The sequence below is a fragment of the Papio anubis genome, chromosome 4 (genome assembly GCF_008728515.1).
Source record: "Papio anubis isolate 15944 chromosome 4, Panubis1.0, whole genome shotgun sequence".
NCBI lineage: Eukaryota > Metazoa > Chordata > Mammalia > Primates > Cercopithecidae > Papio > Papio anubis.
Window position 1 is genome coordinate 42875050 of NC_044979.1, and position 24671 is coordinate 42899720.

A 24671-nucleotide genomic window follows, 5' to 3' on the forward strand; every position below is an offset into this window, starting at 1 on the left:
TGTAATAAGTTTTGAAATCTGGAAGTGTGAGTGCTCCACCTTCCTTCTTTCACAAGATTGTTTTGATTATGCAAGGTCCCTTGAGAGTTCATGTGAATTTAAAATGCATTTTTCTATTTCTTTAAAAAAATGCAGTTGGAATTTGATAAAAATTGTATTGAGTTGTAGACTGCTTTAGATAGTATTGCAATGTTAACAATATTATTTCTTTTCATCCATGAACACAAAATGCCTTTCCACTTATTTATGATTTCTTTCATTTTATTCAGCAGCATTTTTTAGTTTTCAGTGTATAAGCCTTTTGCTTCTTGGGTTAAGTTTATTCCCAAATATTTAATTCCTTTTGATGCTATTTAAATGGAATAGTTTTCTTAATTTCTTTTTCAGTTTGTTAATGGTTCCTGTGCAGAAATGCAACTGATTTTTGAGCTAATAAATGAATTCAGCTAAGCTGCAGTACATAAAATCAGCACACAGTTTGAATGTGTATGTGCGTTTGTGCATGTGTGTGTGTAAGTGTAGAATCTTAGGGAGGGTTTTCTTAATATGAGATCATGTCAACAGTTAACAGAGATCATTTCGTTTATTCCTTTCCAATATGGATAATTTTTGTTATTTTTTCTTGCGTAGTTATTCTCACCTAAACTTACAATACTGTGTTGAATAGAAGTAGTGAAAATAGGCAACCTTAACTTGCTCCTAATTTTAGGGGAGAAACTTACTACCTTTTAAATCTAACATGTGCTGTAGTTACTTTCTCCTTTCATTTGAAATGTTATTCATTTAATCAGTTTTGCCAGAAGCATGTCCATCTTGTTAATTTTTTTTCAAACAAAAACAACTTTTGCTTTGTGAATCTATCATTGTATTGTTTTGTTCTTCACTGATTTATGGCCTTTTTAATTAAATTATCTGTTCTAGTTTCTTTGGGTTTGTTTGGTTATTTTCCCCTATTTTTTAAAGAGTGATGGTTAATTTATATAATTCAAAAATGAATCTATTTTTATCATTTATTATTTAAGGCTATGAATTTTCTTTAAAGCATTGTTTTGCCATATTCCAGACATTTCTTTACATGTGTTTTATCTTTGTTGTATTTTAAAATTCCAGTATGATTTCATCTTAAACTTTGAAGATTTTAACAATTTTCTAAAATTTCCAAATATTTTGGCAATCAGATACTCTATGAAATGTGTTGAGGGTTTCTTTTAACTGAGCACCCTAATCAGTTTTTGTATATGTTCCATATATACTTAAGAAAACTGTATTCACTATTTCTTCATGTAAAACTATATACTTGTCTATTGGGCTGAGCTTTAACATTTATTGTTCAAATCTTCTATAGCGTTACTGATTATTTTTGTCTGCTTGACTTTTCAAAAAAGGGGAGATATGTGTTAAAGTCTTCTACTATTTTGATATATTCATTCATTTCCCCTTGTAGTTCTAAACATTTATTTCACGTATTTGGAGGTTACTTTTATTAGGAGCACACATGCTTGTAATTGTTATACCTTTTAAGAATACTGACTCATTATCCCTAATAACTTTTTAAACCTGAAAGCCCTTTTTTCTGATATTAATTTAGCTACATCAGTTTCCCCATGAATATCATTTGCTGGATGTATCTTTTTCCGTTCTTTAACTTTTAATCTTTATATGTCCTTTTACTGTGTGGATATGTCTCTTGTAAGATACTTGTGTCTAGTTCCCGTTTTCTTACGTTATCTGTCAACTCTTTACCTAGGGAGTTTGACCTATTTAGATCATTATTATTATTGATATGTTTTCACTTGCTCTTCTTGTCTTAATTCATTTTTGTGCCCCATTTTAAAGTTTCTCCTTAATACATTCTTACCACTTTCGCATCCTTTGGGTTCCCTGCCACAGCAACCCAACTATGCTGATATTATCTAAATTGAGTTACATGGTTATGTGTTTCACTTAATCTTTGATCTTGGATCCACCCCCATTATTTATTCCACAATAACTTTACCAAGATATTCGATCAATTTTATTTTATATTTTTGAGCATGTTCTTTAAATATCTCTACTTATTGAAGCACCTGACCCAAGCTTTTTCCAGTGTTGGTCTTTGTGGGATAAACTTTCTTAAGCATTGTATGCCTAAGAATATTTTTTATCACGGCCTCATGTGTGAATGACATTTGAGCTGCATTTAAAACTGTAAAACTTCATTTTATTTTCTTTCAGTGTTTTAAAATACAGATTTGTTTTATTTTTCCATTCCATTTTGCTATTGAAAAATATTAATTGGACTTTTGTTCTTTGTACATAATCTTTCTTTCTAGGCTTTTAGATTTTTCTCTTTATTATTGTATATTGTTTCATTTTAGTATAATATATCTGAATGTAGGTTTTTTCTGTCATTCTTATTAGGCATTCTACAAACACTTTGATTTTTAAATGATAAAATAATGATAACTTAAGCTGAAAAAAACTCTGTGGTCCATTGATTATTATTAATTCTTAAAAATGTGTCTCCGTCACTTTAAAAACTACTGTCTTTCTTCCAATATTATTTTTCTCTCTTTTTGAAACTCCTATTGTCTGTAATTTAGTTCTAATAACTCTATTCCCTGTATTGTTTAGGTGTTCTTTCATATGTTCTATTTCTTAGGCCTTTCCCTTATCCTCTTGGGAGATTATTTTTAAAATTTGGTTTTATGTTTTATCAATTCTTTTATTTCTTTTTTTTATCATTTCCATTATGTTGTTTTTCCATTCTATAGGATTTTTTTCTAAGCATTCTGTTTCTCATATCTATTATTTCTCCTTGGTCGCTTTGGTCATTATGTTTTTTGTTGATTATTTTATATTACAAATACCTTTGATGTTATTTATAATGTTGCTTGTTGCCTTACTTTTGAAATAATCATTATCCTCAAATCTTTTGATATTTTGACCTGCTATCTCATTTTCTTCAGGAAATATTAGTTATTGTAGATAGCAGTATATATGTGGAAAGGTTAGACTCTGTCTATTTCAGTCCCTATGACCTCAGTAGTGGAGATGTGAATAAAATCTAAGGGGAAGAGCCTCTGATACTAAGAAACTACTGTCAATCACTCCTCACCTCAAAGCAGTTTCTCAGATCAGGAGTTCACTTTTTTCTATCAGAGAGAAGTATTGCCTTATAGAGAAGTAGACTCTGCTCTATCAGGCCTTCTCTCTCACTTTGTTGACTGGATTTTATAATAAATTATTTATTTTATGTCTTTAAAGTTTGTGAATTTTTTGTTAATATGTTTGCCTACTGTCACATCGTAGATTTTGCTTTACTGAGAAAGCAACCTTTTAAAAATATCATAATAAATATTTCTTCATAAAATAGGTATTCATTTGCCTACAGATCTATAAAATAAAGTTAAAACTTGGACCTTATTACATAAGTAACTTATACCTTTCAAAAAGGTTAATATAAGTTTTCTTCGTGAGCTTTTTCACAGGTGAATGCAATCTGTACATTTTCACTAACACTGGACTCTTACATCTTTTAATGGAGAAAATGCACTTTAGGTTACATGAAGTGTATTACACACTTTGAAACTGAGCTCAATTGTTTAATGATATTCAAAAAATGATTAGCCATTTACATGAAATAGAGAAGTACCTACAGCATAAAATTAAATAGGATATTAATTATTGTGCTTTAGGGCATAAATTAGACAATAACCAAGATCAGAAGAATATGCAATGTGGCTACAGTTAAGCAGGATTAGATTCATTATCAGAATTTCAACCCCATTTCTAAGGAATAACACACTGGGTGCTGTCTGACCAGGTAATATGGAGGCAAGGACATGCTATAGTTAGGAACCTCTTGCTTTATTGTTGCAGTATATCTGTAATATGGCTCCTTCCTTAACATTTCTGCAACTTGCCACTTCTTCATTGAAATCCAGCTGAATTCAAGCTCTTCAGAGGGAAAGTGCCCTTTTCCTAGTTCTGTCCCCTCACTCCCTTTTTGTTCAATGTGTCCATTATGCTTCTCAAAGGCACAGCGGAAATGTACAATTCAGACTGGTGATGCCTCAGCTCGTAACCAACAGGACTTTCAAACATGACCTTGGAAAATTTACACTTTAAAAAGTATGACTAAGTGAGTCACATCTTAGAAAAACTGCTTTTTGAATTTCTTCCAAAGAATAATTGTATTTATTTGATACTAACACATATTGTCTGCCTAATTTGCTCAACTTTGTCCCTATTTTACAGATGAGAAAATTGAAGAGAAATAGCGATGACTTAAATAGCTGGCTTTTATAGCTCCCTTCCAAGACCCATAAAGCAAAAATTCTCTTACAATTAAGTTTATATAAAATAAATGTGAAGAGTCCTAATAGAGTTAATAATGAAAAAATATGAAAAAATACATGTGAGAGCCATATAAGTCTAACATGTCTTTATTGACATGCATATAAACTGATGTGATTTCAACTGCATTTTCAAATTTTTCCCCTCAGGTATATACAAAATTTATTATATATACTATAATGGACTATTATCTCAGAAACTAATTTTGGTCATAATATGTCCTTTCTTCGTATTTATTTCCAGTCTGATTTTATCAATTCTCTCAGATTGAATTCGAGTTTTTCAAAAAGTGGGTTGTGAAGTTAGGTTCTTCATGAAGACTTGTTAAAGCATTGTTTCATTATATGTTTTATTCCTAGTCCTTGAGGAAAGAAAAAAAAATTGCTTCTTATTCAGCTCTTTATTTATTGCACAGAAGTGGAATAAAGATACTCACAATGGAAAAATCTTAAAATTTCAAATCCTGCATAGTGAATGCAGCTTGTTCTGGAATAACGAGTATTAACCTGAAATATGAATATTACTTAAATTTGATTTTCTTGGGAAATCAAATCAATAAGCGCACTTTGAATAATGAATTGGTACAATTTTGAATTGTGTATAAAACAACTTAGGTTTTCTGAAAAATTGTTCCCAAGAAGCAGTTCAAGAATTGTAGTGTTGCTATAATTGGATGTACCCTATATTCACTAGAGGCAAAAGTAGTTTTAGACTACTTTTGGTTCAGCTGGATATTTATAATAATCTAGAGCATTAAGTGTACAATGAGAAAAAGCATGCCTTCCAGGAAGGGAAGAGTTTCTCATTTAATTAACAGTGTAAAACACCTCTTGACTGTGAGTTGCTGGTAGCACTGATGGCATTCAGAAGACTCCCAAAATGTTCAACCATTATACCTAATTTGTGGGATGTGATGAACTTTTCAGCTTTGCAAAGATGCATATTGATTTTTGTCCAAAATAATATTTTTAATTGTATAAATTTATAACCAGGTCATATGCTGGATCAAAATTCCATAACTTTGTAAATATTAATAAGAATGTTCATTCATATATGAACTGATTTCTCATTTTGTCTAAACACATATAACTTTTTTTCAGTGCATCTTATCCGTAAGCATTTTACGCTGCATTTTTAAAAAGTTAATGCATACTCTTGTCTTGTTTAAAAGCAAAATGCCTTAAATTACAAATTATTATTAACAAAATACCACATTTAAAGAGGAAAATGTAATATATATAACTAAATATATCAATTTGCACAGAAGGTTTTATTAATCTTTTCTTCCTTTTTCCTCTCAAGTTATCTGGAAGTATTTTGGATGTGTATAGTGGTGAACAAGGAATTTCACCAATTAACATGGGGCTTACAAGTGCTTCTTGTCCAAGTAGTCTACCAATGAAAAGAGAAATTACAGGTAGTATTGTTTTTATAGTTTTACCTTTTTTATTTTTATTAATGACATAAGTTATGAGTGACATATATTGTGCTAACTAGAATTTGAAAAGTATAACAAAACAATTACGAAAAAGAAGAGACAGTAAATTCATGATTTCTTTCTATGATAATCAAGCAGTAAGTTAATATAACTTATAGTTTGACTGAATTGATTCATTATTTTGGAAATTGAGCAAATACATATGTTTTGTATACATATATACATATATATACACACGCTTATATACATACATATATAAAAGACAGCTTCATTTAACATAGGTTCATTTTTATATTAAATAGATGCCATTTATTAACATGGTTACAAAGTGATATAATAAATTAGAGAAATTAGTCTATTCTTTGTATGCAGAATTTGTCAAAAAACAAATATTGGATTTTTTTTTCTTTTTAACTTGTTTTATGGATTTCATGATAGACTCACATTTAATTTTCTTAATTGAAAACAAACCCTGAGTTTTCAATAGTTTATTTCAAAATTGTTACTACTCAAATTATAGGAGCATAGTCAAGTGCTTCCAAAATAAATGAAGAAATCAACCCAGGGTCAAAGGAGCTACTTTTCCAAAGGTGTAACAGCTGATTACAGGCAGAACTGGATCAACGTAAGGGTTTCCTGACTTACAAGTCCAGTGTTAGTTCCTCCATAAAAATAAATAAATTCACTTGAGATTTCTACAATAAACTTTTGGTCTGGAGCTCAAACACCAGTCTTTAAGAATTTTACATAGTTAATGGTAAAATTTTAAATAAATACGTGACCACTCTTAAAGCTCAATCAATAATTCAAAAATGTATATGCATCCAAATTATTCAGACTATAATGACTGTAGTTCTTAATACATACACTTAAATAAAATGTATTATTTTATTAACTTTTTAAATTATAACTCTAATAATATTGTATTATTTTTGTTGCATAACAACAAATTACCCCTGAAATTTGGCATTTTGAAGTAATAAATATTTATAATCTCAAAGTAATAAACATTTATAATCTCATTCAGTCTCTGAGCATCAAGAATCCAGGAGTGGCCTAGTGAATTCGTTCAGACCAGAGCCTCTTATGAGGCTGTAGTCAAGATGTCAGCCAGAAGTACAGACACCTGAGACTTGACTGAGGCTGGAGGATGCACTCCCGAGGTGTTTCACTCAAGGTCTTGTAGGATAGTGCTGCCTGTTGGCAAGTGGCCTTTGTTCCTGACTACTTGGACTTCTTCATAGGGTTGCTTGAGTGTCCTCATGACATGACAACTAGAGATCAAAGAGATGCCAATGTGAAAGTTAAAAATTTCTCCTATTATCTAGCCTTGGATTCCATACTAGTCATTTCCACAACAAGCTAGTGGCTTCACAGGTCAGCCTTATTTATTTAATGTGGGAGGGAACTACAAGGTGTGAACACTACAAATTAAGAATCATTGTAGGCCATCCTGGAGGTTGATGGTCATATAAATACAACCACACCATACATACAGGGAAGTGCCATTTACTGGAAGAAAGTGTGGAATTGTTTCATATGGATATTTGAGAAATGTAGTGAGTTCCAACTCTTGGGATGTAGAAACAATAATTACTAATAAAATATTTAGATTGGAGTAATTTCTTTCTGAATCTCAAAATCCTGAAAATAATAATTGAATACTATATTTTCTGTGTACTATATTTCTTTTGGTTATCACAATGATTTTAAGGTAGGTATCGTATTATAGTCATTTTACAGATGAAGAGCCTGAAACCCAGAGAAGTGTGGCAATAGATCACATGGCTATTAAATGGAGGGCCAGAAAAGAAATTCAGTTTTTATTATCCCAGAGCCTGAAAGCTTTGCTATTGCCTTTTACTGAAGAGTACTGTGTTCCAAATTTCTGAATATTTGCATCAAAAATATTATTGTACCATTTAGAGCAAATAATATTTTATTTTCACCTAGGAGTTCTGAATTTCGTTGCCTGGAGGGGTTTTAAGGTAGAACTAAGCTTTGTTTTTATTATTTTTCTTTTGATCAGAAACTGACACTAGAGCTTTAGCAAAAGAGAGACAAAAAAAGGACAACCACAACCTCAGTGAGTATATATTTTTCCGTATAAAATTATTGCAAAAGGAAATGCATAGACGTTAAGGTGTATGGTCTTTTATTATACTCCATAAGTATTTTGATGTCAGATGGCCAAAATGAATTACACATACAACTTGATTTATTTTGGGAAATATTAACAATGTGAACTCTCAGAAAAGCTATCTATTTTCGCAAAATGAAACATCTCGAATTCCCTCCTTGATCATTCACTCCCAAGGAGGCTGCCTGTGACTGAGATGAGTGCATTTGGTTACATTTGAATTCTGTTGTGACTCACTGATTCAAAGGTTTAAAGAGATAAAAGTGACTTTTGAAAATGTACAACATTTAAATAGTAAGAAACATAACTCTAGGTTCCCATTCTTCTGTGTCAATTTGCTCCTCCCTTCTCAATGATATGTTATCTGAAAGGCATTGCTGTGTGGTAGTGCTGAATTCCACCTCTGGAACAAATAGAGCTCTCATGCCTTCCTAAGGGTTAATTAGACTCTAATAACAGGTCATATGAGATGGAGAAATCAGGCACCTCCTTATTCAGGAGGATGGACCGAGGGAGGTGGCCTGCGCAGGCTCTGGAAGTGAGCTCAGGGAATAAGGGAGGAAATTGCTTGTGCTAATAACCCAGAGTATAGTTTAGAAGGGTTCCCTTGGCCCTGTGGCTGCCTTGCTGAGTGGCGAGAGGCATGGCCAGAGAAGGCAAGAGTGCGTCCTCTAAATATTGATCGGAGTAGTAGCCTCTCTTGTCTGGATCTAAGGACAGGATTGAGTGAATATGTCAAAAATGTTGTTGTGTAGTGAAACCACCGTGGCATGAAGTAGTTTAGTAATTTCTTAAAACTTGACTCCTTTACAAGTAACTAGTACTAGGTATGAACAACATTGGGGAATCAGATTTCTCATTATAATTAGCCATTTAAAAATTCATAGACTACTATCTAAGAAGAATAGAGAAGAAGGTTCTGACATTCTACATAAGATAGATTTAAATAAAATATCTTAAATAAACATGACAGGACAAAAACAGTCCCTTATTTTGAGGAAAAAAAACTGTGACCTTGCTTCATAGTTGTTCTTCATCTTGTATTTAAAAGTGTGGCTTATAAGAGTTAATGTGTGTTGACATAAAATTATTAATAAAATCTTATTATTTATATATATGCATATGTTTTATATATACATTTCTATATATGTATTATATGTGTGTACATATGTTTCTATTAGCTTTACCTTTATTTTCTAGTCAGTGTTTTTTGTGGTGTCATTTAGCTGTTTTCTGAATTATGTGCACAGGGGAAATAGGATTGGTGAAGAGGGAAAATAAACTCTTACCAGAATCGATTATATTCTCATTTTAGAGGAATCACAATGTATTATTCCTAAAGGTCAAATTCATTCATGTAATTTGCTTTGTAGAGTAAGTTCATCAAGGCAATTCATAGTCTGATGACTTTCCTTGTTTCTAGTAGCAGTTCATAATTCTCAAATGTGAACTGTTTAAGTATTTTCCAACATTTAAAAAATATATTTTCCTCTTCTTCATATCCTTTTCTACCTTTACTTCCCTGAAAGGTTTAAACGTATCTGTTGAAAAAGATACTATATACAAGTATATGTTATGGTTCTTGATATTAGGAATATAGAGTAGAAGACTACTTTTAGAGAAGAGTAATACAGGAAATTTGACAGATATATGTTTTATGTTGAATATTTACGATGTTCAGAAATTTGCCGTAAGCAATGAATGTATGGAAATGCAACAAAAGAAAACAGTCTCTGAATAAGAGCTGATATCAGTAGTTTTCAAAGCATTGGCCCTACAAAAACAGTATCAGCATCACCATGAAACTTCTTAGAAATAGAAATTCTTGCCCACTCTTGTCCCCCTACTTCCAGGACACACTCAAATTAGAATCCTTAAGTGTGTGGTGCAAATCTGTTTTAATAGTCCTTCCAGGTGTGTCTACAGAGTGCCAAAGTATAACAACAAGTTATTTATATATTATTGGAAACTAAAATAGAAAAATAAATTTATGGTCTAATCAATATACATTTATTTACCCCCTCCTGTATGTCAAGCTCTCTGATGATACTAAAATAAGTAAGTTAGGTCCCTGCCCTCAAGGAGGTCATAGAGTCTAACTGGATACACACACCTACTATGTGCTAAACATTGTTAGACTTTGAGGACAGTATATGAGAAGAGTAAAGAGTGTTGCATGACCTCAAATGATTACAATCTTGATGGATTGACAAATTGTCAATGTATGAAATAATCAAACAGATAACATATGAATATATATATACACATTGCATTATGAATATTATAGTATTTTAAAGAATTTTTAAAAATGTTTTGTGACAAAATGTTGTTAAAACAGTGTAAATTGTATATTTATAATTCTAATATTGAAACTTTTACTTTTAGAATAAAGAATTTTTATTCTTGAGAAGTATTATCATTTGACTAAATGGAAAGTTTTTTGCCCATTGTTTTTAAAAGATTATTAAGAAAGTTTACAGCTGACCAAAAGTGAACTGTGCATTAATGAGAATAATCAATAATGTTTCTTCTTTAATAGTTGAAAGAAGAAGAAGGTATAATATTAATTACCGAATCAAGGAGCTTGGCACTCTTATTCCAAAGTCTAATGATCCGTGAGTTCAACAATCATTTCTATAATAATGTTATAATTTAAAGACCCCCAAAAATGAATGGGAGGGAAAAGGGAGGAGAACCAATGACTAGGAAACTAAGCAGCTTATGGCAAAAATAAGGCTATTGCTGGGCTCATTTTAAAATGTCTATTCCAGGCTGATTGTTATTGAGCATCAAGGCTGTTGTAAGAGTTGTCCGTTTGAGCTATAAGAAGTAAATAAGTTATTTCTCCTCAATTCATAGTGAGTCTTTCTGTAAGGTGACAATATTTTCAAATTTAGTGATAATGTCAAATATTATTTATGATATGGACTGGTATATTCAATTTTTATGAGTATAACAATTCTCCCAATTTAAAATTTGCATGCAAGTGAAAATAGAATTGTTAGATTTTCCAAGGTCCCCAAATTTTGGAGACACACAAGTAACAAATGGAATTGCAAAAGCATATTGATTGATGCTGACCAGGCTTTGTGCTGTATGCACAAAATGTCCATCAAACAAATTAGTTACTCTTGTAAATATTGAGAAATAAAATGTTAAGTTAAAATGTTGAATGTTTCTTTAAAAATAGAACACCTGTAATCCCAGCACTTTGGGAGGCCGAGGTGGGCGGATCACTTGAGGTCAGAAGTGTAAGACCATCCTGGCCAACATGGTGAAACTCCATCTCTACTAAAAATACAAAAATTAGTCTGGCATGGTGGCGCATGCCTGTAATCCCAGCTACTCAGGAGGCTGAGGTGGGAGAATCGCTTGAACCCAGGGGGCAGAGGTTGTGGTGAGCTGAGATCGTACCGCTGCACTCCAGCCTGGGCAACAGAGCAAGATTGTGTCTCAAAAAAAGAAAAAAAAAAAAGTGAAAACATGGAATCTGTAGCATTAATAATGATTTGAAAATATTTCCTTAAAACTGAGAATTACTTTTTTCTCCAAATACTGGATATTATTCATTATCCAGAAATGATCATGTTTGATAAAGTCATACTTGTGTGCCAGGCACATTGTCTCATGCCTATAATCCCAGTACTTTGGGAGGGCCAAACAGGAAGATTGTTTGAGGCCGGGAGTTCAAGATCGGTCTGGGTGCAATCCCACCTCTAAAGAGAAAGCAAGCAAGAAGGAAAAGAAAGGGAAGGGAGAGGAAGGGAGGGGAAGGGAGAAGAGAGGAGGGGAGGGGAGGGGAGAGGACGGGAGGAAAGGGAAGGGAAGGGGAAAGAAAGAAAGAGAAAGAAAGAGCAAGAGCTGGGCGTGGTAGCATGAACCTGTACTCCAAGCTACTCAGGAGGCTGAGACACAGGGATCGCTTGAACCCAGGATTTCAAGGCTGAAGTGAGCCATGATCGCACCACTGCATTCCAGCCTGGGTGATAGAACAAGACGCTGCACCTCCCCGCCCCCCCCCCCAAAAAAAATTACATTTGTGAGATTTTGAAGCACTTTTTCTCTAAATCCGAATTTGCTCATTTACTTGGACAATTCAACAATTCGTTAGAAAAGGGAATGCAATATATGTCCTTATGTACATATTAGACTGCGAAGACATTTAGGGTCTGAAGAGCTCAGGTCTAATTTAGACTCTACTCCAAACTCTTCAAATCTTTTAAAGTATCTAAACATGTGACTCTGTTAGCTAAAGAAAACACTTGTCTTCCCTATATGCCTGTGTTTTTATAAAAATAAAATCAAATAAGGTATATGGGAATAGTTTGCAAGTTATAAAGTTTTATGAGAGATTATTACTCCAAATTTTAATAAAAACTTTATCTAAAGACTCCTTTCTAGTTCTAATTCATTTTCTAGAACATGGGATGGTAAGCATTTTTTGTATAGGGCCAGATAGTAAATATTTCAAGCTTTGTGGGCCATACAGAAAGTCTTTGTCACAATTATTTAACTCTGGCATTGTAGCACGAAAGCAGACACAGACAACATGTGAAGGAATGAGCTTGACCACATCCAGTGAAATGTATGGACAAAAATAAGCTATGGGCTATAGTTTGTCTACCCTTAGTCTAGAATATGAAAATTCAATTTACTGTAGACTCGTATCTAAAAGAGACCAGAATGGGGAAAACCACATTGCAAGCATTGTTTTTCTCTTCCTTACGAATCTCAGAAAGAAGGGTTATTATTTGTTTTAATTCTATTATGTTGTATGTAGGAAATAACATTTATTTGGGGTCTAATGGAAAACACATTAATTAGATGTTGAGTATGTCTATACATGGATCTTTCTGTATATCACAGATAGAGAAGACACTTCATTGAAATGTGTGGCATTCCAAAAGTCTCAGTACCAATTCTGTTTAAATACATTTTATTCCTTGGCTTGCTGTGGCCTGACCTGTTACTCCCGTGTCCCTTTTTAGGGTTTAGCAATGAGGGTCCCATGGTTGAATCCAGAGCATATCCTCTTAAAATGGACTTTACCTGAGAACCATGGTCTGGCTCCATGGACTAAGGAATACTCGTCTACGTGACAAAATTATTTTGGATCCATTTGTCACATTTTCAAATGTTATTAGGGATAATCTGAAAGTCACAGGAAACAAGAATGCTGGGGAAAGGGAAGGGTAGCATAGAGGAGGCAAATTTACTTTGAGGGTGAGAAAAGGAAAGAAGAAATGACATTATTATGTTATGACAATGAGAAAATTAACAAACAGTGGATCTGGAAAAAAACACAAAAACAAACAAAAAAAACCCTTCCAATATTTTAGTTTGAGTTTAACAAATTTTTGAATAACTTGTTGAACAGGTGACTACAACCATTAAAATGACTAAGAACAATTTTTAAAAATAAAAGGTACATCAGAGTATACAATTATCTAGTATGAGATACTTCAAATTATGTGCCATACCTATTAATGGGTCATGGAATCACTCAAATGAGACAAATGCAGCATTTTAAACAAAAAAGGAAGAATAGCATTGAAAATATAAGAGTATTACATGTAAAGAGAATAGGAAAGCTCTGTGAAATCTTTGTTGCAGTTTTATATACTAAGAGTGTGCCAAGTCACTATATAAAACGTATTTCTTGTGGCAGATGCATTTGAAAGGTGGGAAAGCCACAGTTGGCAGAAGAAGTACTGAACTGAGTGAGGAAACCTGGGGCTTATCTCCTAAACCCCATATACTCTTGGGCAAATGGCAGCAACTGTGGCATGGTTGACCTTTGAGTACCTTTCCAGCTCATGATTGGAAGATATTTTGGAGTTGGCTTAGGAAATAAAAGTTAATACCTGAAGATACTTTGAATTCTATGAAGTTTTTATTTTTATGTATTGAAACATTCAGAAAATTCCATTTCTTTGCAGGTCATAATGGTGAGGTCAGAAGGAAAAGTAATACAGAGAATAGCTGTAATTGAGAAGTATAGGTTGAGAAAAGTACGTGAAAAAAAAACATGACCAGGCAATGACAATCTCTTGACCAGTGTTAAAAAAACAAAACTCCAACAAAAATAACAATCAAAGAGAAGGCGTGAAGAGCTTCTACAATATGTAGTAGTTGTCCTCTTTAGCTTTCTTGGAAACACTTTTGTCCATATGTGTTTTTGTGAGCCATGTTTACAAAAATTACATGAGTAGAAATTTAAAAATAGTATTAGATCATTAATTACTCTATTACTCTTGTTTTTGCACTTTAAAAAGTTTTCTAAATAGTTTGAAGTTTTTTTACTTTATCTTTCCTCCCCTCTACAACCAAATTCCTCCTGCTTTTGTGTAAGAATGATAGTTGGCACAGCATATGAGACCTGACAAAGCTTTCTAAGTCAGGAGTCACAAAATGTTGAAGCAAAAAAATAAATAAATAAATAAATAAAAAATATTCAGACCTGTCATAGTATTTTTTTCTCTCTTTTTTAAAATCTTTTTTAAATTATTTTTTAATGCTTTTAAGTGGATGTGCACTCCTCAGATAACAGATTGTACATTTTCCATAGCTTTGCCTGGCAGCACTCCTTACTTACTCCAATTTATACATTTGTATTATCTGCTCTGACTGTAAATGCATTCAGGCTTTCAATCCACCAAAGTTTTAAGATCTTAAAAAATTGTTGTGCAGAAAATGAAAGGCCAGCATCAACAATCAACACTTATTCTTTAGCCATGCCTTTATTGGTGTGTCTATATATGGTACCACTCTATGTAATATTTATAATGCCTCTTTGCTGAAATTGTTTTGAGAGAGAGGCAAAAGTCTCTTCAGTAAATATAAAAAAAATAAATAAATTAAGAAAGAATCTTGTACATTAAAATGTCTTTAAAATAGAGGAACTTAAAAAACGTATTGTAAGTGACATCAGGTACAAATTGAAGGGAGGCTCATTGTGTGTTCTCTACCACCATTTTGAAGATTTGTTTTTGAACTAAATAGTACTTTAAACTTCAAAGTTGTCTAGGGTTATCTTTTTTTTTTTTTTTAACATATTTCTCTGTCCTCAAGTTTTTCTTCCCATGGGAAAAAAATGACACAACATAAGGGTCCATAAGGCTTTTGCTACTACTTAAATTTTAGTTTAGAGTCCATTACACGATTCAGTTACAGATACTTAGTTTAACACCAAAGAGAGCCTGTCTCTCCCCACCCTTCCCACCACCACCATCCCACCCATTCCCCTCAGCCCCCGTGAGTGGAGTGAGACCAACAGCCATTATAGCCTTAAAGAAATGACAAAGCATTTTCAAACTTGCGATGTCCGTTGACAATGTTTTGGTGCACTGCAGTAGAACAGAGCTCTTATCCAGGCTCCAGTAAGTATTTTCACCTGCTAGTAGAAAAATGTCTCTTCTTTTAATATTTTACTGCTAATGGCATTGTCTCATCACTAAAAATATATGTAGAAAAATGTTATATTTCCCTACCTGTGCGCTTTACGCTATACTAAAAACATCCCATGACTCTAAATTAAAAATGCATCCAGGTTTTCCAACAACTCTGATTAACACTTAGCAATTAGTTTGGACTCATTCTGCAAACATATTATTATTTCTCATGCAGTATTACATTCATTAATGTATATTTTCAGATACCAAACTCAGTAGCCTCTTCCACAATGTCATAGCTTTAATTTCTTCTGTCTTAAAAGTAAGTTTTAATGAAATGATTTCTTCTATGCTAAAGCCTAAAAAGTTATCCAGTAATGTTTAATTATATTTACTTATCTTAAATGTATTTAAAAACAGCTACTCATATCAAGCCTTTAAAAAGTTTTGATGATGTTTGTACAGAAAAAATGGCTGAATGGTTTTAGAAAGCTTGCTCTATTACATAAAGTGATGTTGCCAGAGTCTGATTTGTTTCACAATTGCTCAGGATCACCATTCAGGAGGGACTTTATTTTTTTCTTAGAAACATAAAAGCAACCTTATTAGAAAGTAGGTTAAAAGATTGCTACATTTGAAATGATCTTAAAAAATTTAGGCTTAAGTCCTCAGTAATGTACATTTCCTAGTTCATTAATGCAGAAATACTGCACATAGATTTTAATCTTGGAGTTAATAATAAAAGCAATTTTCACTAAAAATATAAAAACTGTAATGGTAGAATCATGATATTGCATTTAGCTCTCCCACAAAAAGTCACTTTATTACTTTCTTTTGACACTTATTTTCATTCTGGGATTAATTTTACTATATAAGGGCTTCTTAACTATTCTATTAAAATTTCTATTCAGAAGCAATAATATCTAAGAGTGAATAATAGTCATGTAAATCATTATTTCATATTAATGTAAAAGATTTTGTAAGTTCTTATGAATTCTGCTGACATGCACAATTGTGAAAAGGTTATCTCTCCGTTCTACAGTGATATGCGCTGGAACAAAGGAACCATTCTAAAAGCATCAGTGGAGTACATCAAGTGGCTACAAAAAGAACAACAGAGAGCCCGAGAATTAGAACACAGACAGAAGAAATTAGAACAGGCTAACAGGCGACTTCTACTTCGGATTCAGGTTTTTATAAGAATGTTGCCATGAGCCACATAGCTTACATATGACTCAGCTGTCATCAGTTTTCTTCATTGGTCTCATTTATTTTTTCTCTTATTAACAATTATTTTTCCTTTTGAAGGGTAATTTTACTGCTTTTTAGAAGTTCGTGAATTGGATTGTTTCAATTAGGTTTTGACTAGAAATCCAGGATCAAGATAGCTGAAAATGTATATATGTATATACACATATGTGTCTATATGTGTGTGTGTATATATATACATATATAATGACAACAACAAATTACAAAATGCACAAAATATAACACATTTCATAAATGCACACATAATTATCCCAATCAAATAATAATACTAAGTAGAACGCTTGTTTCTCTAGATTATATTGGACATTAAATTCTCCCCTCCTTCTTTCATTTCTTTCCCGACATTGCTATGGTTTTCATTGCCTCAAGGAGTGTTGTGCCAGTTTATATTAAGTCACTTCTGTTCATATAATCCAAAATATCAAAACATGGGCTTTTATAACTCTCAAGATTTTTTAAAAATGTGAGTATGCTTAGCACCAGGTAAAGCATTTACTGCTTCCATGAAAAGGTCCTGCATTTATGGTGAGAAATTAATCAGGAAGAATAAATAGATGACTTTCTGCTATCTCCAAATGGCTGTATTGTAGTCTGAGCCACTGTGGAACTATCATCAGTCATAAATTCCTTTGTAGAACAATGAGACCGAACTTAAAAAAAATCTGAATAATTTTCTCAGAGTTATTTTTCAGACATCAGAAATGTATCAATTTCATTATTTGCAAAGATTATTCATAATTTGCATTGCATTATTCTTCATTTTAAATGCTTGTTAATATTTTGATTCTATGTCTGGCTTATTCTCTACTGTTAAATCCAATTTCAAAGATGTTATTTAATGATTTTCATTTGAAATTACAGGAACTAGAAATTCAGGCTCGTACTCATGGTCTGCCAACCCTGGCTTCACTTGGCACGGTTGATTTAGGTGCTCATGTCACCAAACAGCAGAGCCATCCTGAGCAGAATTCAGTAGACTATTGCCAACAACTGACTGTGTCTCAGGGGCCAACCCCTGAGCTCTGTGATCAAGCTATAGCCTTTTCTGATCCTTTGTCATACTTCACAGATTTATCATTTAGTGCCGCATTGAAAGAGGAACAAAGATTGGATGGCATGCTATTGGATGACACAATCTCTCCATTTGGAACAGATCCTCTGCTATCTGCCACTTCCCCTGCAGTTTCCAAAGAGAGCAGTAGGAGAAGTAGCTTTAGCTCAGACGATGGTGATGAATTATAAGAAATAAACAGACCCAATTCATCAACTGGAAAGCAGTTCTATGCTGGTGCTATGCAATTATGCTCTGTGTTTCATATGTTGCTTTGGCTTATTTTTTTCCTAAAGGAATGTGGTGTTCATGAAAAACTGATAGAAGCAACAGAAGAGTTCTTAGGAAGAAAAATCATGGTGTTAATGAATTATTGAGGGTGGAAAAAAGGTGTTTTCTTCTTTGACTACAGAGTCCAAATCCACTTAAATTCTGTTTTACTGGAAAGAAGGACAGCATAAGAAATAGCTCTTTAGTGATGCTTTAAAAGCAGCAACTTCGTGGTGTACTACTGGAACTAATGACTGCAAAGTATAAAATGACTGAAACATACAAACCGTCTCTTAGTTATTCATTTCCATCTTCTCTTCAACTTTTACATCAGTCTTCAAGAATCAAGATCAGCATATCAGGTGGTCATTGCCTTTCTCCATTGTCTAGTAGATACGTCTAAAGTTCAAACTTTATAGGAGAAATAATGATATAATAGATTATCTGTCACTTGCGGTTGAAAAGCAAATCTACAATAAATGTGAGAATTTTCCACAATAAAATATGGATGACTTATAAAAACATTGGTTACTAAAATTAGATCCTCATTTCTTTAGTTGGTTCAATTACACTAATTCTAAAAGCATCCATGCATATTTATATCTCCAGACTCTGTTCAGGAAAAGGAACACATTCAATATTTTCCTCAGGAATATGGACCAGAATTGTATCCCTTCACACAAACATACACCCACAAGTATGCACATAATTCAGGTAGTACATGTTCTTTTGTTTTCTTCATTCTTCTGACTGCATCAGAATCACATTCCAAATTCTCTTTTCTTTATTAAGAAGAGATGTCAGACCATCAGTTTTAATAAATAAAATATAAAATGTGCCCCTACAAGGACAGTTTTCAGGTACTTAAAACTTTTCATCGTGTCCAGTATTGGACAGAAATCAATTAGTGGTTGATTTGGTTTTGCTCCAAATGGATAAAATATTGAAAATCGAATAGCCAATTGGCAAAATAATTATTATAAAAGAAACTATTCCTTATTATTTTCAGTTCTGAGAGGAACATAAGGTTCTATTTCTATAAGCACTTAGTGTGTCTTATGATCTTTGGTTGCACTGTTAGCATTTATTGTAAGCACTTATAACTATGATGCTTCACTTAGATTTTTATCTCTTGCGCTTGTTTTAGGTTAGCAAATTAAGTTACCAAGCACCTTGCTCTGTGCTGGACCTCCATGAGTGATCATCCGATTAATCAGTATTTATGGAGGCGTACTCAGAACTGCAGTGAGTCCTGAGAAAATGTAGAATAGTTGAAAAAGAGATGGTCTTACTCCTGAGGTAGTTAACAAGAATGCATGAAAAACAAAAACAAAAGATAGAAGATATAGAATAAAAAATCTAAGCATAAGCTGTAAATACAGAAGGTCAAAGAAAATGAAAATGAATGACAAAGTTTATGGGAACAGCAGAATTTGACTTCTCTTTGAAAGGCATTAATTGAGTGAAAGTGAGGGCATATAAAGGAATAATATCAACCAAATGATAAAAGTGAGAATAATTGGGAAAGTATCTTTATAGGACTTGCATTAGAAAAATCTGGATGCCCTAGATGTCGGGAGTTCTGAAACATAAGACTGACAACAGGTTGTGAAGGCCCTTAAAAACTATGGTGAAATAATATAGTATTAATATAATAGAAGCAAATATTTTTAGTAGCCGGGAGGATGCTAAAAACTAAAACATATATTACTAACTTGAGATGTAATCTTTCATGAATATTAAGCTTTGGGATAAATTTTGAAAGGATCTTTTAGTTATTTCTCACATGGAAAATATGTTACTATAAAATGTGAGACCCTAATGCTGATAAAAGTAGAAAAATAGTAGATCCTTATGGTATAATAATTATCTCAGGCTTAGTTTGTATCATTTGCCCAGATTTTGGAGAATTAAAATAATTTTATTGTTTGACATGGAAAAATAATTACTAACTTCTGGGTACAGCCATTAAAGCCTGATAGATAAATTAATCTGAAATATGCCATGTGAAACAGCTATTAGATACATCTTCTCAATAATTTTCAAGAAGATGTTACATACTTTTAATTTTATAACAGAATTCCACTTCATTATCTGAGTTGATAATTTGATTAAATGTCAAAAAGTATAGATAAGGAATATATTTTGGAGTTCATGGAAAACACACCAGTTTATTAGATAGAGACTGGCTTCAGTTCTCATTTTATCTACTCTTCTCATTTCTTCATATTTTGAGTATCCTTGCACCGGTGATGTCATTACTCAGTCATTATTTTCCATTCTGTTAAGGTACAACTACTGGGCCCTGAAACCTATCCTTCACAATCTTGGCTGAGATAAGGACTTGGCACAGGATGATAGAACCTGGACGCAGATAGATCTGGAGAGGGAACTGATATTTGCTGCTACATTTAGATTATGAGATGTCAGGGAACTGTAAAATGGGTAATGAACTTTTAAAGAGAGTAAAGAGTTGTGCTGTGTCCCAGTCAACTGAAATAGATTAAAAATTAATTAGATGGTAGTTATTAATTTTTTATTAATTTTTTATTTTTTTTATTTTTTTGAGACGGAGTCTCACTCTGTCGCCCAGGCTTGAGTGCAGTGGTGCGATCTCGGCTCACTACAAGCTCCATCTCCCGGGTTCACGCCATTCTCCTGCCTCAGCCTCCGGAGTAGCTGGGACTACAGGCGCCCGCCACCACGGCCGGCTAATTTCTTTTTTGTATTTTTAGTAGAGACGGGGTTTCACCGTGTTAGCCAGGATGGTCTCGATCTCCTGACCTCGTGATCCGCCCGCCTCGGCCTCCCAAAGTGCTGGGATTACAGGCTTGAGTCACCGCGACCGGCCAGTTCTTAACTTTTTAAGGCAGATCCCTTGAGAATCTGAGTTATAGACCCTCTCCCTAGAAAAGTATAGAACAGTTTATATGGGTAACAATTTGCATGCATTCAGAGATCTTAGGGACCTCCTGAATGTTTTCTTGGATCCCAAGTGAAAAATTCCTGAATCAGGTCTGTTAGGTGTGCAGTTAATGTCATATATAACGATGGGGGGACCCCTACTTATCTAAATATAATTATTCCAATCCTAATAATGAGGAGGTTGCATAGGAAAGTAGTAGTGTACCAAAAATTAGATTAGTCACTAAAAATGTTGTTCATTTATAAAGTAGTTGTTTTTCAAAATGTCCTCCCCACTCAGCAAACTACGCCTTCTATTTATTATATGTGGGTCAGTTTCACTATAATTACTGAGGGTTATAAACATCTGACCATAACATTTCAAAATCATGCAAATAAATTTCAAAACAAAAATAATGTGAATTTAAAAGCAAATTATTTGACTATCTAAGATTCAAGATACACCCTTAGAAAAATTTATGACTCTCTAGAATATTTTTTGCAGAAATGAGATTTTTCATAATAGTAAAAGAGGCATATTGTTTATCAAACAATGCTGTCATAAAAAGCATCAACTGTAATGGGACTATTAAAACACAATATATCGATTTGTTCATTCAATTAATATACAATTATACCTTTTCATTTAAAGATTTAATTCATAATTACAATTATAATAAAACTTACTTTAAAGTAAGATACAATAATGTTATTGTTTTTCATTCTTTTTTCAATAAAATATCCCATCCAATCATTTTTTATATTATTAAATGTTGGCTGCTTTTTCATGGATTCACATCAAACAGCCCTTTCCACTTTCCAATTAGCTTAAAATAATGATGACCTACTGTTAGTAGATACAGCTCTTTACAATTTCTTTTCTTTAGTACCTTTTCTTCTTGAATTTTTCCTATATCAAATAGGGAATATATGTACAGATGGTATTTCCTCAGTTTATAGGCATATCAGTGACCATGGCTTTCTTTACATAGGTTTAAAAAAAGCTCTAAATAATAAATAGCCAGATGAGCTGGGGACATTGAGAAATAGCCGCCTTCTTCCTTTTTCAACTCATTTTTCCCCACCTACATGACTGTAAATCAAATATTTAATAGCTCTTACTTAAAAAAAATAGATACAAAGAATGTCTTGATTTGGTGTGCTCATTTACCATTATGTCATGAGAAGAGTTAGATTTCACAACCTTAAAAGGAATATATTTTTATTTTATTTTGAAAAACTGAGTTGTATAGGAATTTTCTTATACTTCAAGGTATCATGAAAACACTTTTTTCCTGTTTGGATATTGTGGAATTTAAACATTTCAATAAATAAATGGCATAACTAAGTGTTCCAATTTTCTTTCTTTCTTTTTTCTTTTTTTTTTTTTTTTTTTTTTTACAATGTCTTTGACCCTATTCAAACATTTTAGGTATTTACTGACCATCTGATATGTAAGATGTGGAATAAAACTGGAATCAATTAATTATTTCACTGTGTTATCAGCGCAAGATCAACCATCTGAGTTTCTTAAAAACACCTGAAGGATTGAATTTTGTTTCAGTATTGATAATGGCATAGTCTCTGTGTACTACATGGAATTACATCATTTACCCCTCCAGTGCTCCATATGTTGATAAGTATGTCTGTTTGACTTAGTATACATATATACAGAGATTTCATTACATTTGCCTAATAAATACTAAATACATTTCGAGTGTTACTGATCTCATATGTTATATGAGCCTCCAGTAATCATCGTGCATTGATGTTCCAATATTTTATTATTTGTATGAATTTTAATTTGAAAACAAGGAAACAATTCAAAACCAGAAAAAAATAGCTTCTCTTAGAATTTTCAGTGCTACATTTTCCCTCTGAGGTCCATAGAGAATTTGAGTGTATAGGAGATTATCAGAAAACAGCTATTTTGATTAAAAAATATATTCCCCAGGATTCAACCAACTTAACAATGAAATACTATTGTCTACTGCTTTATACATAAAAGGGAACTTTTTATCTGCTTGTAAAGGGATTTTTATGTGTATTTCTGCATAATCAGATGATTTCTATTGTGTTTTCTACTGATGAAATTCTCTGTAAAATGTCTTTTTCTTACATTATCCAACAGGCATAAAGAATAACAGTAAAGACTTTTGTGTTTGTAATACTACCTCTTTTATCCCTGCACTACTGTTTTATTTCAAAAATTCTATATTTTCAACTGTATTTTTTTCCACAGAAATAAATTTTGTTTTTGTGTTAAAGCTGGTAGTTTATGTAGCAAACAAAACATACAGATAAAAGAAGAGACTGATTTTGCTGAAAGAATTATATATAATCAGGAAGTTACATATTGTTCTTTAAATATGATACTGAAGTTTAAAAGCAAACTAAATTCAAGAATCTTATCTAACAGCACAGCAGTTGCTTATGGCATACAAGGCTAAAATTAATTCTGCTATTTAATCTTAATAATTATAATGTAGTTAAAAATCTTTCACTTTAATAGTGTTTTACATATATGAATAGCTGAAGTAACATTCCTATAATTTTAATCTAACATTGGTTAGATTAAGAAAACATTGTTAATATAATAAGACTGTAGAATTTGTAATTATTGCTATTTTTCATTTTTAATAACAAGGTAATGTGTCTTATTTTCTAAGAAAATGGAGAACTTTGGTGTACTTTAATACATACCTGAATCTTTGTAAAAATACCTTAAAATGTACCAATATTTTCTTTGCATATATTAAATGAGAGACTATAATTATGAAATGTTTTACAGTTTTTGTTCTGCCTTTGTATATAGACTGCACTGAAAAACAGAGAATGTGGGTTAATCATTTGAGAGGATATTTAAAACAGTCACTAGACATCACAGCTGACAACTACTCACTACATAATCCATGCTGAAAACGATGATTCAATATTTCCCTATTAAAGAAAATAATTGTTACATTCTTTAATATGGTCTCCTGCCATCTGCTTCACCATGCTGTTATGGCTTTGATTTATGGAAAATATTTATCAGGATGTTGCTAAATTGCTAACAGGCATAATGGTAGCAGTGAAATCACTAAGAAACTCTGCAAAACCTTTTAATATACTAGATAGTCCCCAGACAATCTAGGATAAATAGAATACTGTATTTTAATATGTAAAACATTTTAAAGCTGTTAATTGGTATTGACTAGACCTACCCTTTGATAATGAAATTAATAAGGATTTCAGTTGTGTTAAGACTTTCTAATATTTAATACCATGTTTATGGAATTTTTCCCTCCATACTTTATTTTAAAATACTAAAACAAGACTGCTCAGAGTTAACCATAAAGGGTGGTATTCTATGTTCAAATATAGGTTCTTTGCTTTTTAAAAAAAAGTAATATCATATGAATATTTTTCTTAAAATGTTATCAATGCCCGAAATACTGATCATTATAATAATCTTGGTATGGAAAGAATAATCTAATACAGGTAAAAATAACTCAGGATGACTTTTCTTAAACAGTATATAGGCTGAAAATATGGATGACTGAATGGTTTTGATACTTGATTGTTTATTGTATGTGTATGTACCTCTGTGGTGTGTTTGGGCATACATATGTGTGTCCATGTGGGAGCTTATTTTAAAGGTTTTATAATTCTTCAATATTACAAAAGACTGCATATAAAAATATGTTCTTCTTTGTTATTCTTTTTTGTCCCTAGAAAATCCTTAAGCTAAAGAGAATATGTTATTCTTTATTGGAAAATACATTTAGCAAACACTGAAGCTATCTCCAAGTCTTTCCTATTAGAAACACACACACACACACACACACACACACATCATACATCATACCCTTACCCTGAGTTGAGTTA

The 24671-nt window shown here is 32.4% G+C and overlaps 1 protein-coding gene and 1 long non-coding RNA gene across 8 annotated transcripts in view; one reads left to right on the top strand and one right to left on the bottom strand.

Annotated features, from left to right (window-relative positions):
• Window positions 1-18421, top strand: part of TFEC (transcription factor EC) — a 200219-nt gene extending 181798 nt beyond the window's left edge. For all 7 annotated transcript variants that reach the window (XM_017957119.3, XM_017957122.3, XM_017957120.3 and 4 more), the window contains 5 exons: window positions 5641-5755; window positions 7806-7862; window positions 10456-10531; window positions 16350-16497; window positions 17438-18421. In XM_017957119.3, coding sequence (XP_017812608.1) covers window positions 5641-5755; window positions 7806-7862; window positions 10456-10531; window positions 16350-16497; window positions 17438-17818 — 777 coding nt within the window. In that variant the 3' untranslated portion in view covers window positions 17819-18421. The remainder of the gene's footprint in view (window positions 1-5640; window positions 5756-7805; window positions 7863-10455; window positions 10532-16349; window positions 16498-17437) is intronic.
• The window catches only part of LOC103883187, a 38177-nt gene continuing 31728 nt past the window's right edge, over window positions 18223-24671 (bottom strand). Inside the window, exon 4 of the long non-coding RNA XR_645324.4 lies at window positions 18223-18308. This is a non-coding gene — a long non-coding RNA (uncharacterized LOC103883187). The remainder of the gene's footprint in view (window positions 18309-24671) is intronic.